This window comes from Salmo salar, chromosome 10, assembly GCF_965601325.2.
Source record: "Salmo salar chromosome 10, fSalSal1, whole genome shotgun sequence".
Classification (NCBI taxonomy): Eukaryota; Metazoa; Chordata; class Actinopteri; order Salmoniformes; family Salmonidae; genus Salmo; species Salmo salar.
The window spans coordinates 6,530,717-6,546,111 of NC_138300.1; the positions used below are offsets into that span (position 1 = coordinate 6,530,717).

The 15,395-nt window shown below is 42.4% G+C and overlaps 1 protein-coding gene across 1 annotated transcript in view; it reads left to right on the forward strand.

Moving 5' to 3' along the window:
• The window catches only part of ttll7 (tubulin tyrosine ligase-like family, member 7), a 140,136-nt gene that overhangs the window by 116,876 nt on the left and 7,865 nt on the right, over positions 1-15,395 (forward strand). The window contains exons 16-20 of the mRNA XM_014215640.3: positions 1,086-1,384; positions 2,064-2,198; positions 4,986-5,066; positions 9,689-9,849; positions 11,687-11,860. Coding sequence (XP_014071115.2) covers positions 1,086-1,384; positions 2,064-2,198; positions 4,986-5,066; positions 9,689-9,849; positions 11,687-11,860 — 850 coding nt within the window. The remainder of the gene's footprint in view (positions 1-1,085; positions 1,385-2,063; positions 2,199-4,985; positions 5,067-9,688; positions 9,850-11,686; positions 11,861-15,395) is intronic.

The following is a 15,395-nucleotide window of genomic DNA, read 5'->3' on the forward strand; positions in this document are numbered from 1 at the left end:
TTTCTGCAAATTGTCCTGAAATGTGCTCTTCGGGAAACTAGAGGGAAAGATTGATAAGTTGGACATTCCTACAGGTTTATAAGGTAATGTGTCTTTTCCACCAAGTTTCAAAGTCCCAGTCTAGGTAGACAAAAACACACAAAAATGTATTTGTGTGTTGCATTGTGAAATATTGGGTGGTTTTCTACTCTAGCATTATATTTTCCATTAGGGGTATATCCCAAATGGCACCCTATTCCATATATAGTGCACTACTTTTGACCAGAGTCCAATGGGCCCTGGTCAAAAGTAGAGCACTACATAGGAAATATTGGGCCATTTTGTACACAGCCTAGGTCCAGAATGAAGGACAAAGAAGTGATTTGGCTGGATTTGAGGGGCTGCTCTTCGCTGGAGTGACTTTGCCTCCGCCGACCGACTCCATAAGCGCCCATCTGGGGGCGGCCTCAGCTAAGCCCTATAATGTGGCCGATTTGGCAAGTTCCGTGCTCAAGGTTCGCTGGTGCAGCAGCAACACACAACACACACACACACACACACACACACACACACACACACACACACACACACACACACACACACACACACACATATACACGAGCAGACGCACACACATGCACACAAACTTTCATCTCCAGGCTTACACACACACACTGGGCTGGCTGGATGTGCTGCTGGAGGTGGTTCAAGCTCCGTGGTCCTGGGGAGGTTCTGTGGCTGTGACTGGGCTGGAAGGGCCCACTGCCCTGCTCTCTAATCCGGCCTGAGGAGGGAAGAGAGCAGCCGGCCCACAGCCACAGAAACACATGCTTTAGTGATTAATGAAAGCCACATTCAATAGGCCACCACGTCGAGTCCCGGAATGGGACTTTTAATGCCACACTTCATTTCCAACGATGGAATGAAAGTGGACAGTATGAAAAGCAGAGCATGAGAGGACAGATGAGGGGGGGAGAAAAAGAGAGAGAGAGAGCGAGAGAAGCGAGAGAGTTCCCCCTCTTTGGACTAAGTTATTTAGGTCACCACTTTATTCCTTCATTTCATGTAATCTTTTTTTCTTCTCCTTTTCTTCATCCCTCTCTCAGGACGGGTTCACTGGAAACCTCTGATGAAGCCGGTCAAGGCCGGCCTCTCTGCCTCCTCCTCTCCGACCCTTTCTGGGCCAATCAGACGTTCCATCTCCTGCCCGCGTTCAATCTCCTCCCTGGCCGCCCAGTCACCCACCAATGAGACGCGAGCCTCGCTGGCCAGGCACTCCGTTCCTGCGGCGACGGCCCTCGTTAGGCCAAGCTCCGCTTCTCTGCGCTCTCATTCGCTCAGCCGCAGCGGCTCCACCCACAGGGTGCCGCACAGCAGTAGTCTAGGTACCATCCACGCTAACATGGTGAGTTACAAACATACACACACACACACACACACGCACTTATCATTACACTTTCTACATTCACACGTTCTACACTCTCTGTCTCCTGCTCTTTCTCCCCCTCCCTCGGGAGCAAACAGTAGGCTACCATTACCATACCATATAGTGCCAGACGAAACCTTTCAAGTTGCTAAAACTATCATTCTGTGGATGGCCCTTCTTTGGATGAGGCCCTCTAAGCCTGTACAGATAGCTGTCCCCCTAACCCAATGTAGCTCTGTGTCTGGCCTCTCTTGACACACACACATTATGCCCATTCTCTTTATATTCCCAGTCTCAGTCTGTTCCTGGAGGTCTCAGCGATATGGACTCTGATGAGCTGGAGTGCTCTCCAATTACCATGGCCACACTGTCTTCTCTCGCTCTCTCTCTCTCTCTTTCCCTCTTTCTTTCTCTCTCTCTCTCTTCTCTCTTTCTACCCCATCTCTCTCTCTAGCTCTCTTCTCTCTGAGATCTCAGCTGAAACCATTATTTAAAGCATTTAAACCCCATTCATGTTCTTTTCTCTCCTCTCTTTCCTTTGTGTGTCTGACCCTTGTGTGTGTGTGTTTGACCTATATGTGTGTCTGTCGGGCCTGTATTTATTTGTTTTGTTAATTTGTTTGGCTTATCTATGTGTTTTGAACATTTGTGTGTGCAGGGTGATCCCGTGCTGATCCTGAGGAGTAAAGACCAGGAGACAGAGCTGACAAGACAGAGCCTGGCCGCTCTCAGCGCAATGAGGATCCGCTTCCCGGGGAAGACTGAGGAGGAGGCCGAGGCCGTTCTGGATGAGGTGTGTGTGAAAGTATATACAGCGTATCTCCAAAAAGAGACAATGGCCAGAGCCAACCATACAGTATGGGACTATTCCTGACCTCCCAGCCCCTCCACAATGGCCTCCTGACTGCCTATTGTCTTTGAAAACTCCCTCATGGCCAAAACGTGGGCAGCAGAAAGCCTCACTGTATTCCCCTCAGCTCCTGTGTATTTATCAATGCCTCTTTCCCCCTCGACGGATCTCCTCCGCTACATTGGTGTCGAGGTCGTGTGACACAATTACAGTTCCAACTGTTCCGCTAATAAACTCTTAATAGGTGCGCAGATGAGCAGCCGCACCTGGCTGACTCGTTACCTCACTCGTGAAATGACAGTGTAAAAATAGTGAGCCACCGTGGTTGACTGTGAACTTCAAGCTGCAATAAGACACTTTTTGGGCGACCTGACCAAATTCACAAAGAAATGTGAGTTATAGATCTGTCATTCGCATCGAAACCAAGTCTAAGAACCCATAGCTCTGTTCAATGTGCATTATTTCTATGCTTCCCGTGCTTAAGTTTAGTTTTTGTCTTTTACTTTCAGTTTTGTACACCAGCTTCAAACAGCTGAAAATACAGTATTTTTGGTTATTAAAAATATATTTCACAGCAGTTTAGATGGTAAAATGATTCTCTACACTTGCTTGTTTTGTCACATAAAATAAAATTCGGCAAACTATTAGAATTTTAGCAACCAGGAAATATTATATTGCACCTTAAAAATATGTTATATTCATAGTTGACTATGGTGGCTTGCTATTGTTATATTCAAAACATTGCCAGCAACTTGCTCCTACCTACTGAGCCACACAGTAAACTACGGGGACTTGCTATTTTTACTTTAAACGTGGTTTCAAGTTGCGAAAATGACAAATTGAGATGGTTTTGTGATTGATGTTATTTTCAAAGTAATTTTGATATCTGTTACAAATCATGAGCCAAGTATTATTCAGAACCACAGCAATCATGTGGAATCGTTGTATCCCAAATGGCACCCTATTCTCTTTCCCACTGTATTTCAAACATAGCGATTGGTAAAATAGCAAGGTTAGCATCGTAATAGAGAAGAAATAAAGTATGTACATGTTAATGTAAATTAGGTGTCAGTTTGATTTCATATAAGTTCAGCTCAGTTTCAGTTGAACACTTTCCCCTCACAGCCCGTCATCCCGTCTACGGGTTGAACATGGCAGATTTTGTCATTGATAAGCGCCTAAATTGGAACGCAGTGGCTGTACAGCAACATGCTATACATGACGTCAGAGCTCAGATTCTCTGCTTCACAGCGCTGTATGGGTTTTGACTGAGAGCCGTTTTAAACCTGAGCACCACGCGCGGCAAAAAGATGCCCCATCCCTCCCGCTAATTGAGCTACTTTTGCGCATTTGTTGATGTCTGAGTGAAGGGAATGCTATACATTTAGAGGAGTCGATGTGTTTTGAAACATAAGATGTTGAGGATAATATTATTAAAAAAATACAGCTTTGATGTCATGCAAGAAAACCACACACCCATGAGTCCAAATGTGCACTTCACATTTCCATATTTGAAAACTCATGTCATTTACAGTATCAACATTTATGATCGTTATGGTTGATCCACAGTTAGAAGGATGACACGCATTATACCCCAGGTTCTCCTGAACAGAATGAGCCTACGTTTGTCATATTGTGCAGATAATTTGCACCAGAACACGCACTTGAATGCACACATGACTCCATGCTACACTCTTAGGGGGAAAAAATGCTATCTAGAACCTAAAAGTGTTCTTCGGATCTCCCCATAGGAGAACCCTTTGAAGAGTCTTTTTTGGTTCCAGATAGAACCCTCTTGGTTCCAGGAAGAATCTGGATCAGGTGGGCATAAATTAAAAGCTTATTCTATTGCCAACGTGTGTATACAATCTTTCAAAAAATTTAAATGAATATTATTCTAATGTTACTGAATGTATCAAGAGTATTTTTAGATTTTGTTATTTCCCCATAATAAAGTTTTCTCTTTCATTTGCTACCATGGTCATGCATATGGTTTTTATAGTTCTTCTGTTAGAAACATTTTAATTTGGCCCTATCCATATAGGCCAATTTCGACGAGTGTAAGGGGGTAAGGCCTTTCTTCACTGGACACATTCACAGCCACGCCATAAAAGAAGAAAATAAAAAATGCAGGTCAATTATAACCGTCCTAACACCAGATTCCACAGATTGACAGACGGCCATAGACTGTGAAAAGGTGCGGTAGTCTGAGGCGGCCGGGTCTATAGAATATAGTTTTGGGTTGTGCGTCTTGGATGAAAAGGCCTATTCGGTTGCAGCCGGCCTTGTTCGCGGTTCCCAGCGTCTCTACCGCAAGACATTGATTTAGTCTCCAAGGCACAACGCAAATGCAGACCCTGAACTGTTTGAATACTTGAGTAACAATACCCCGCCGGTACCATGGGCTGATTGCTGAAAATGAGGGATGAGATGGAGAGGGAGAATAGAAATGGGAGAGAAATAGTTTTTTGCTTCCATGAGCTGATTGCTGAGAACGGGGGGATGAGTCAGAGAGAGAAAACTAGAGAAAGCGAGAAAAACACACACACATATAGGAAAAGGAGATCATTTTAATTTTTGTCTCCTTTCTTTGCAAAATATTGCAGGGGGGTCTAAGTTTTTGTTCAAAGGCTACTCCTCTTTGCACAATGTCCCAACTGGTGAATAATACAGTTATTGTTGAGTTATTGTTGCAGATTGTTGATTTTATTCTGTGCTTTTCTCTCTCAGATACTAGACAACTGGAAGTACCACAAACCCAAAGTGGCCTCTTACTGGCTGGTGAAGTTGGATTCCACCAAACAAAGGAAGGTGAGTGTCATCAAAGCCACTATACTGATTTGGATAGTGGCTCTTGATTCATAATGAAGATGAGAGATGGGGCTGGGGAAATGTACCCACTCTTTTATAACCTACAGTATATGGGTATGAAGTATATAATTTATTTAAATTGTCATTGAACAGCTGTAAATATTGCAGATTATACCTTTAATGCTTGTATTTATTGTCATATTGAGACATTTGGTAATTCAGTATACCAGCGTTTCTGGATGTGTGCAGATTTATTAGTGAATGCTATCAAAAACTTTTCATTCCATGCATTTCATACCAAAAACTTGCTCCTCCCTTCTGGCCTCCCCATTCAGTCCCCTTGACAGATCTGGTTAGGTGAAAGCAATATGGTGGAAACTAGGAGGAGCTGTTGCTTACACCTGCCTTGTTGTCTCAGATCTGTTCAGGGGAGTGAATGATGACTGAGGGGGAGGGAGCAAGTGGATTTGCCTTGCATCACCGTCGTTGACAGTCTTAGCTAGACGTAGCGAGGAATAACAAGCAGTAAACAAAAACAAAGTCACATCTGAAATGACATGAATGTTGTTGATCTCATATGTGGGCTGTGGTAGTGGAATGTGCTGGAATGTATGCTACAGACTCTCTTGTCCCTGGCCCTTCTAATGAACACCATACATTGGCTGGGCTTGTAGCTCTCCTAGCACTCTGCTATCTGATTAGCATTGGAGGCTGCCTAGTGATGGTGGAGGTAGCAGTCAAATAGAGACAACGTTTTGCTCTATACCCTACGCTAGCCCATTAATAGTGCATCTCTGCCTTTAGAAACACACATTCTCCGATATCGACACACACACATACGCCAGCACACACGGGAACACACACACACACACACATCATGGCCATCAGTAATAAGACAGGAAATCAAAGGCTCCACAGCAATAGCAATTACATTACTCTGAAATGAAAGAGAATGGAAAGGAGGGATGAGGGATCCCTCATTGACCGCCTGCAATCTCTGGTCCCTGTACTTCTCTTTCTGCCTTCATCAGATACTGCCTACCTACACACCCCGCCTGATTTCTGTGTGTGTGCGTGTGTGCGCGTGCGTGTGTATTATGTGCTTCTTTTTGTATGCATTTGTGTCTGTGTATTGTGTGTGCATCGGCTTCCAAGTATACACAGCCACACCTGCCAGCTAAGAAAGAACTCTCCCAGTAAACTAGAAACCTCAGGTTAAAACTAGAAAAGTAAGTTTCAGTAGAAACTTTGTTTGCTTGCTCAGCTGGCTGAAAGTATTATTATTAATGGTAGTGAAAACTGCTCGTTTTATAGTTATAGGATAGCCTATACGCCCTAATCGATTATAGATATTGCTTTCCAATTATTGAATTGACATAAAATTTAACAACAAGATATCCTACATGTATAGGCTGTTGTTTGATGACTTCCATTTAAACCCCAGGCTTGTCCCAAAGGCTTAGACTACAAATGGTGTAGTTTTCCAGAAGTATTTTTCGCCCTTAGCGACCACTTTTTATCTCGCGCCTCTGTTGATGATTTTGATCCCACAATGTTGGCAATTCTACAGTGGGAAACACCTCTGTTGATCCCTCAATGTTGGCAATTCTACAGTGGGAAACAACTGTTGATCGGATACAGTTTTGACTATTGGTTTTCTGAGATGAGTGTCTACACATTATCTACACAGTGAACATATTCCTATACCCCTATGTAAAAAAATATTTTTGGATTGGACACCAACTTTTTACGTTGAATATGATCCGCGATTGCCAGTGACCCTAAGTAGTCCTACATTAATAATACAGGCATTTACAGATGAGAAAGTTTTTTAAGTGAAATTGTATAATGTGGTCTGTAGTTGCGTGGTTGTGTTCAGTAGTTGTGGGGTTGTGGTCTGTAGTTGCGTGGTTGTGGTCAGTAGTTGTGGGGTTGTGGTCTGTAGTTGTGTGCTCAGTAGTTGTGGTCAGCAGTTGCGTGGTTGTGGTCTGTAGTTGTGTGCTCAGTAGTTGTGGTCAGTAGTTGCGTGGTTGTGGTCAGTAGTTGTGGGGTTGTGGTCTGTAGTTGTGTGCACAGTAGTTGTCGTCAGTAGTTGCGTGGTTGTGGTCAGTCGTTGTGGGGTTGTGGTCTGTAGTTGTGTGCTCAGTAGTTGTGGTCAGTAGTTATGTGCTCAGTAGTTGTGGTCAGTAGTTGTGTGGTTGTGGTCAGTAGTTATGGTGACTAGTTGTGTTGTTGTGGTTGTGTGGTTGTGGTCAGTAATTTTGTGGTTCAGTAGTGGTCAGTAGATTTCTTAAAAGACAGAGCTAGCTAGCTAACTAGAGACATTAGAACGAGCTAACTAGCTAGCTACATTTTTGGCGTGAGAAGAGGGTCAAATGCGTGTCTCACGGCCAATGCACTTCTTATCTCACGCATTGAAAAGTACAGCTTTTATTTTTTTGATTAGTCAGCTCGTTAACTTTCAACTGCGCTCCAATTTGTTTTGAAATTGGAGCATCTGCGCCTGTAATTTAACATCATGAGTGGAACCTATCATTGTCCTGTCTTGCCACAGCGCTGTGAACTGCAGCACATTGAAGCATACAGTATTATTGGTCTATTTATGTAAGGTATGAAGGAGATTAGATGCATGTTTTAAACAAATGCTCCTCAAGATTAGAGTGGCGATGAATGGAGAGAGAGCACATTCTCTGCTGAGTTTATAAAACTGTAAAAGGAGTAGCACAGTGGCACTGTTTTATCGACAATGTTGCTGTTACTCCCATCCCTATTGCAGAATGCAGCCTTTTGACAGCATGTTCTAAAGTGGATTTAATCCACACTTGCATTAGTCCCCTCGTTTGGTGATTGGCATTTAGGCTGTGACAACGAAAAGGCAGAAGACAGTATGTTTTATCAGGGAAGTTTGGTATGGGGACCTGATCATTTTGTCAAATAGCTTGTGAACCCAAAAGTGTAAGTTTGATTCCGAAAATAATGTGGTTAGGGTATAGGGGCACATTTACGTAATCTTGTCTTCATGAGATGTTTTCTATTGAATACGATGAATACTTTTGCAAGGCACTGTACTTTATTTAGTCTGATCAGTGAAACAATTCTCATTCTTTACATTGGGCTAAAACACAAAATTACTGCTCTTGTCAGCGAGAACACTACTGATTACACTACAGTGTAATCACATATTTGAAATCTGATGTGCCTAGTTGTGTCTTTGAAAATGAATTATATAAGGCTATGTATTTTTGCAGCCATTCATGGACAGTTTTGAATACAAATAAGCATTGGATATTAAATGCTCCAGGAATGAAATATAATTTTTGACATTTTAACATTGTGCACATGCTAGGCAGAGATTGTATGGTGGGTCACAACTCAGAAACGCTTCATATTTGTCTATGTAGAGTAAGACGATGGCAATGATCTTCAACTAGTAGGCATAAACCACCTGAATTTTGATTTTCATTCGATTTTTCTTGAAGGTTGGGTGATTGTGAGAAACACCCAGGACTTGGGAAACATAGATCAGGGGTGGCCAACCCTCCTGGAGAGCAAGCAGGATTTTGTAGAAAAAAAAGAAGAAAGATTTTAAAAATATATTAGCATACTTTAAGTTTCATCCCCCCAAAAACTCAAAGTTAGAATGTCATCAAATTATGAGTGTTCATTTCATGTTCAAAACATCCTGAATCCACCTGACCTGTGGTTTTTTATTACAATACAGATCACCCTGGTCATAGCCTAAGCCATGTCAAAATACATGGAATTGCAGGAAATGAGCTTTAAAACAGTGCAATTTTCCACCGTCTAAGAGTTGTGCCCTTGAAATTCACAGCAAATCTCACTCCAAGCTTTCTTCAAAAGTTGGCAGCCCTATAAACGGCTTATTTTATCAGTAAAAAAAGCATTAGTAGGACTATAGGAAACATCAGGTATTGAATTTACAAGTGTTATTTTGACAATATTTGCATACTTCAACTTATAAAAGGAGTTACTTGTTCATATAAAACTGGTTTCTGAGTTGCTAGGCAATTAAGTTTAGTTTTGAACCACCATGTTAACTAATGGGAGTTTTTGGAATTACAAAAAGTTAAATATTGTAAAAGGAGGTATAATAGTTATCAGAATGATTTTTGCAGGGTTTGTAATTTGGAGTGTTCTGTATCGTAAAAGGTGTATCAATAGCAATGTTTCTAAAATGTAATATTTTGGTCACCCAAGACCTCCATGTTAAAATTAGCATTTTTAAGTGATTATATTTGTAAAAGTATGATGAGTATAAAAATCATATGTCAGCAACTCAAGTTAGACCTCTCTGCACATTGTAAAGTTAAATGGTATGTTTCACATAAAAGCTGTAGGAGGAGTAGCGGTGGGAATAATAATAAGAAGAAGAAGAAGTAATTGAAGTATGACGAATAATAGTAGTGTGTTGCTTTGGTCTTTCATGCTGTCCCCCTGGCGTCTGTTCAAACCTTGATTTATTTTTATTTTCTTTCTCTCCCTCCATCTTTGTGTGTTTTTTTTTTATGTTTGATGAAGTTTCTTGACATCATACATACTAACGTTTTTCTCTTCCTATCACTTTCCCTTTTTTTCGTCTGTTTCTTTAATGTCTCATGAAGGTTCTGGACATCGTCCGTACCAACGTACGCTCGGTGCTGCAGCGGCTTTGGAGGGAGCCCGACGTGGACAGTTTACATTTGTATCGCCTTTTCAACCGCGTCTTTAACCGACTGCTCTGGAGCCACGGACAGGGCCTGTGGAACTTGTTCTCCAACACTGGGTAGGTCTCATTCTCTCTTTTGTTGTCTCTCCGAATCAATCTCTCTCTCATTCTCTTTCTGTCTCTGTCTGTCACTCTCTCTCTCAATACCTGATTTCTCTTCAATACTTGGTACTGTAGTGCTCAATCCCATATCGACCTCCACCCACTATCCCCTATGCACCTGCAAAGATATGAGAGTATTAACAATATGGTAATAGCAACACCTTTCCCCCGTCCTCTGATAGACTAAGTGGAATTTTCACCATTGTTCTTACACCTTTCCAATTCTCTCAGATCACCCCAAGTGCAAAGAGGGTAGGAACTATGGATCGATTTGGGATTGTGCGTGTCTTTTTCTGCCTTGATAAGTGCATATTTCAGTAACAAATGTCCAGAAAGTATGTAGCAATCAAGTATGTAACAACTGAAATCCATGCTACAGCATGATGAAATCAGCATTTATTAGGCTCCACATTCTGCCCAATGCATGTTTGATTGACAGCTGGTGCACTTATTGACAGGCCCAGCCATGCACTGCTGTGGAGATCACAGGCAGACTGGCAGACATCCGGACAGACAGAGTAGACAGACATCCGGACAGACAGAGTAGACAGACAGGCAGACCATATAGACAGACAGAGTAGACGGAGTCCCTCTCATCCTGCAAAGAGCTACAGGGATGAAAGCAACACGTGTCTATCAGAGTCGAGACACATTTCTCAGTCTGCGTAATGTGGCCACAGATCTTGTTTTCTTATCATCGGGGCTTTTAATGTGTCAGAAAGGAAGGAAGGAAGGAAGGAAGGAAGGAAGGAAGGAAGGAAGGAAGGAAGGAAGGAAGGAAGGAAGGAAGGAAGGAAGGAAGGAAGGAAGGAAGGAAGGAAGGAAGGAAGGAAAGGCTAAAGTAGGTCCCATACTCTTCTTTCCTCACTCACTTCTGTTTGTAGAAAGGTCCTTTGATGTCTCTCCCGACTTTTTTTGTGTGCCATTTTTGTGCCGACTGTAAGTGGCTTTCTACATAGTGACTCATCTCACTCTGCATCCTTATAGAAACACACACACTCCTATTCACATATCTACAGACACACACACACATACATTATATTATATCATCTTCAAGAGCCAGCTGTGGTGCAGCAAGCTTCTCATCTCGTTGCTGATAAAGGTTCAACCTTTTCCTCCCTCTCCATATTCTTTTTGTAAGCAGTTAGCAGCACTCGTCGTGGGGGGCTACGTGGGTTTTTGTATAGCTGCCCCGGCAACTGCCACAGCTGGTAATTGATTGTCAATGACCGAGTGTGCCGTACTGTAGCCTTGTTCGAGTCAGTGAGTGGCTTTATTTCACTTGATGAGAGTCCGAGTCTCCGGGCGGATTAGCCAGCAGATGCGGCTCAGGCACCACATGCTGCTTGCGTTTAATTAGGGAGCGCGCTCCGGAGGACGTGGGCCGCCGTAGCTACAGGATAAACGCTGCAGGGGGGCCCGGCGTCATGCAGCGTTGGAGCCCACCTCGCTACTCGCTAAGACCAGGCGGTGTAAACGTACACTTGAGATCCACGAGACCCCTCGTTTGATATTTCATCTGAGCAACTTCGACAATCAAACGCCGCCGCGACTATTGCGGTCGGAATTTAACAGGGCTTTGAAAGAGAAAGAAGAAAAAACTGTCTCTAAACCGTTCAAAAACCCAAAGAATTGAGAGGGTTTATATTAAAACGCCCCAACCCCTCAGTTCTCTCACAGTTCTGAGCGCCTCACAGTCGGGGGGAATGGCCAGTGTGATAAAGGGGGTTAAATGTACAGCATTTGTTTTATCCCCTCTTATGTCTTTGTGTGTGTGTGTTCTGTGGCGCAGCTCGTCGTGGGAGACCATCTTCAGTAAGAGCAGTGAGGTGGTATCGCAGCAGGAGCTCCAGTGCTGCCAGAGGCTGGTGCAGCTGTGCAGGGACTGCCTCCTCGTTGTCTACAAATTTGTCTCCGAGTCCCGGGGCTCGCTCACCGGCCTCAGCCCCGAATGGGACGACACTAGGTGAGGATCAACATCCAATCAACGTCCATTCTTCCTTTGTTTTCTACTGATGAAACAAATCATTTTTGCAACTGATATGCTTCCAACTTCAGTTGTAAAATTCTGTACCCTTTAAAAAAATCTTGGTTGGAGGATGAAACTTTCCTGATGTTCCTTGGTTTTTCCCGAAATCCTGGTTGGAGGTAGAAACTTTCCCAGTTCCCAGGTTTTACAGAATTCCTGGTTTGAGGTGACTATGCTAATTCCCTCCTGATTCTGGGAAGCCTCCAAATGGGATTTCTGAAAAAAACGTATGAAATTAAGGAATTTTTTACTCCAACTCCCAATATGGAGTTGTTAGTGAGACTTGGACAATGTTATGATTCCCATTGGTATTACAATGTTTCGAATCTCAGACCTGATGAAAATTCTAGTAGGGATCAGAATGTTACGCAAGTGTTGTGCACCACACCAATACATACTTTTTTTTTCATTCATTTTCTTTCTCTATCTAGCACCTGAACCAAGTGGTATGTGTTTATATTTTCTCTTTCAGTGTTTCTCCTAACAATACCTGGGCTAGGTGGTACCCCCACTTCCCTGCCTAACTCTGTTGCCTGCCAAGCTTTAATATTACTCCTTAAACCCCCAACACGTCTACCCTTCCTAATCCCTAAAAAAGTATGGTTTTCATTTGAAACTTTTGATGCAGGCAGCTCACAATGTTATTTCCGAACCTTTGTACCCCGACAACTCCCCATTCCGCCCTAACTACAATTCTTCACAGGAATCTCACCTGACCAACAACTGACCCCAGCCTCTATACCCTTTCTATAACTCTTCTATTTTTAATGTCGATCCTCATAAGACTTGGTGGGGGATTGGTTTTGAACGTGTAAACTTTTAAGATGCGTCCCAAATGGCACTCTATCACCTACAGTACCAGTCAAAAGTTTGGACACACCTACTCATTTTTCTTTATTTTTACTATTTTCTACATTGTAGAATAATAGTGAAGACATCAACACTTTGAAATAACACATATGGAATCATGTAGTAACCAAAAAAGTGTCAAACAAATCAAAATATATTTTATATTTTATATTCTTCAAAGTAGCCGCCCTTTGCCTTGATGACAGCTTGGCATTCTCTCAACCAGCTTCACATGAAATGTTTTTCCAACAGTCTTGAAAGAGTTCCCACATATTTTGAGCAGGCTGCTTTTCCTTCACTCTACGGTCCAAGTCATTCCAAACCATCTCAATTGGGTTGATGTTGGGTGATTGTGGAGGCCAGGTCATCTGATGCAGCACTCCATCACTCTACTTCTTGGTCAAATAGCCTTTACACAGCCTAGAGGTGTGTTGGATCATTGTCCTGTTGAAAAACAAATGACAGTCCCACTAAGCGCAAACCAGATGGGATGGCATATCGCTGCAGAATGCTGTGGTAGCCATGCTGGTTAAGTGTGTGTTGAATTCTAAATAAATCACTGACAGTGTCACCAGCAAAGCACCCCCACACCTCCTCCTCCATGCTTCACAGTGAGAACCACACATGCGGATATTATCCGTTCACCTACTCTGTGTCTCACAGCATTTGGAACCAGAAATCAAAAATTTTGACTCATCAGACCAAGGAGAGATTCCACCGGTCTAATGTCCATTGCTCGTGTTTCTTGGCCCAAGCAAGTCTCTTCTTCTTATTGGTTTCCTTTAGTAGTGTTTTCTTTGAAGCAATTCAACCATGAAGGCCTGATTCACGCAGTCTCCTCTGAAAAGTTGATGTTGGGATGTGTCTGTTACTTGAAATCTGTGAAGCATTTATTTGGGCTGCAATCTGAAGTGCAGTTAACTCTAATGAACTTATTCTCTGCAGCAGAGGTAACTCTAGGTCTTCCTTTCCTGTGGCGGTCCTCATGAGAGCCAGTTTCTTCATAGCGCTTGATGGTTTTTGTGACTGCATTTCAAGAAACTTTAAAAGTTCTTGAAATGTTCTGCATTGACTGACCTTCATGTCTTACAGTAATGATGGACTGTCGTTTTTCTTTGCTTATTTGAGCTGTTCTTTCCATAATATGGACTTGGTCTTTTACCACCATAGGGCTATTTTCTGTATACCACCCCTACCTTGTCACAACACAACTAATTGTCTCAAACGCGTTAAGAAGGAAATAAATTCCACAAATTAACTTTTAACAAGGCACACCTGTTAATTAAAATGCATTCCAGGTGACTTCCTCATGAAGCTGATTGAGAGAATGCCAAGTGTGTGCAAAGCTGTCATCAAGGCAAAGGGTGGCTACTTCGAAGAATCTCAAATATAAAATATACTTTTCTGGTTACTACATGATTCCATATGTGTTATTGCATAGTTTTAATGTCTTCACTATTATTCTACAATGTAGAAAATAGTAAAAATAAAGAAAAACCCTGGAATGAGTAGATGTGTCCAAACTTTTGACTGGTACTATATATAGTGCACTACATTTGACCATAGCCTATGGGCCCTGGTCAAAAGTAGTGTGCTATATAGGGAATTGGGTGCCATTTGGAACACAAGCTAAGAACACACAGGGCTACAATGTTAACAGGAAGTAATGACCTTGGGATTAGCGTGCAGGTTAGCAAGCCCCCTGAGGCCAGTTTAATTCAATTATGAGCCAGATGAGGCGCGCCACAAATGACCTTACGCCTGCTCCTTCCCCCAGAACGCTTTAGATGATTCATAACCAGCGTATATTTAACAGGCTATCACTTTGCACTTTCTAATTTAGTCATTAAAAAGGGTGCGGGTCGGGGGGATTTTGGATAGTCTGTATTAGGTCCTGATCATCATCATGAAGGGAAAAGAAAAATGTAACAAATGCCTACATTAGTTTAAAAAAACGAGCTTTAGCTACTTTGTTAACTGTGCGCTTTCTCCCCTTCCCATAGTAAATAACAACTCCATTCAGATTATTAAGTAGCAGCCTACCTGTTTTTACGCCTGTCCTTCACATTTCACTTTTAGTTCTGTCATTTTAATTCCATCTTCCATTGATTAGCTTAGATATCTCCTAATAACTTGCAATACGGTGGCTCTAGCTCTATGACTTGTGATTGGACGACAACAACAGCAAGCTACACACGCCACCGTCATGAAAAGCAAAAGCAGCATAAAATATAAAAATGTCTCTCTTTCTTTGTGGGAAGCATGATGTAGACCATCTATATTGTGAATTTAGATGGAATTGTATGATTTCTTTCTTATAGTTTTAACAGAAAACCGGCAGTTTAAACATTAAGAAAATGTTTCCATTTGTCACATCCGTAGTCTGGATACACCGAAATTTGTATGCGTTCCAAATGATACCCTTTTCCCTATATAGTGAACTATTTTGGACCAGAGCATAATAGTCGACTGTGTTGAAGAATCTCTTTTAAAGAACTTCATGCCTTATCTTTGAGGAACTTGACGCCTTTCAATGGCAAGAGGCAGGGGTAGGAGTGGGGTGGTGTGTGTATTTGTGTGTCGGACTAAACAATTCTTTTTAGGGTATTTTGAAGTTTCTATT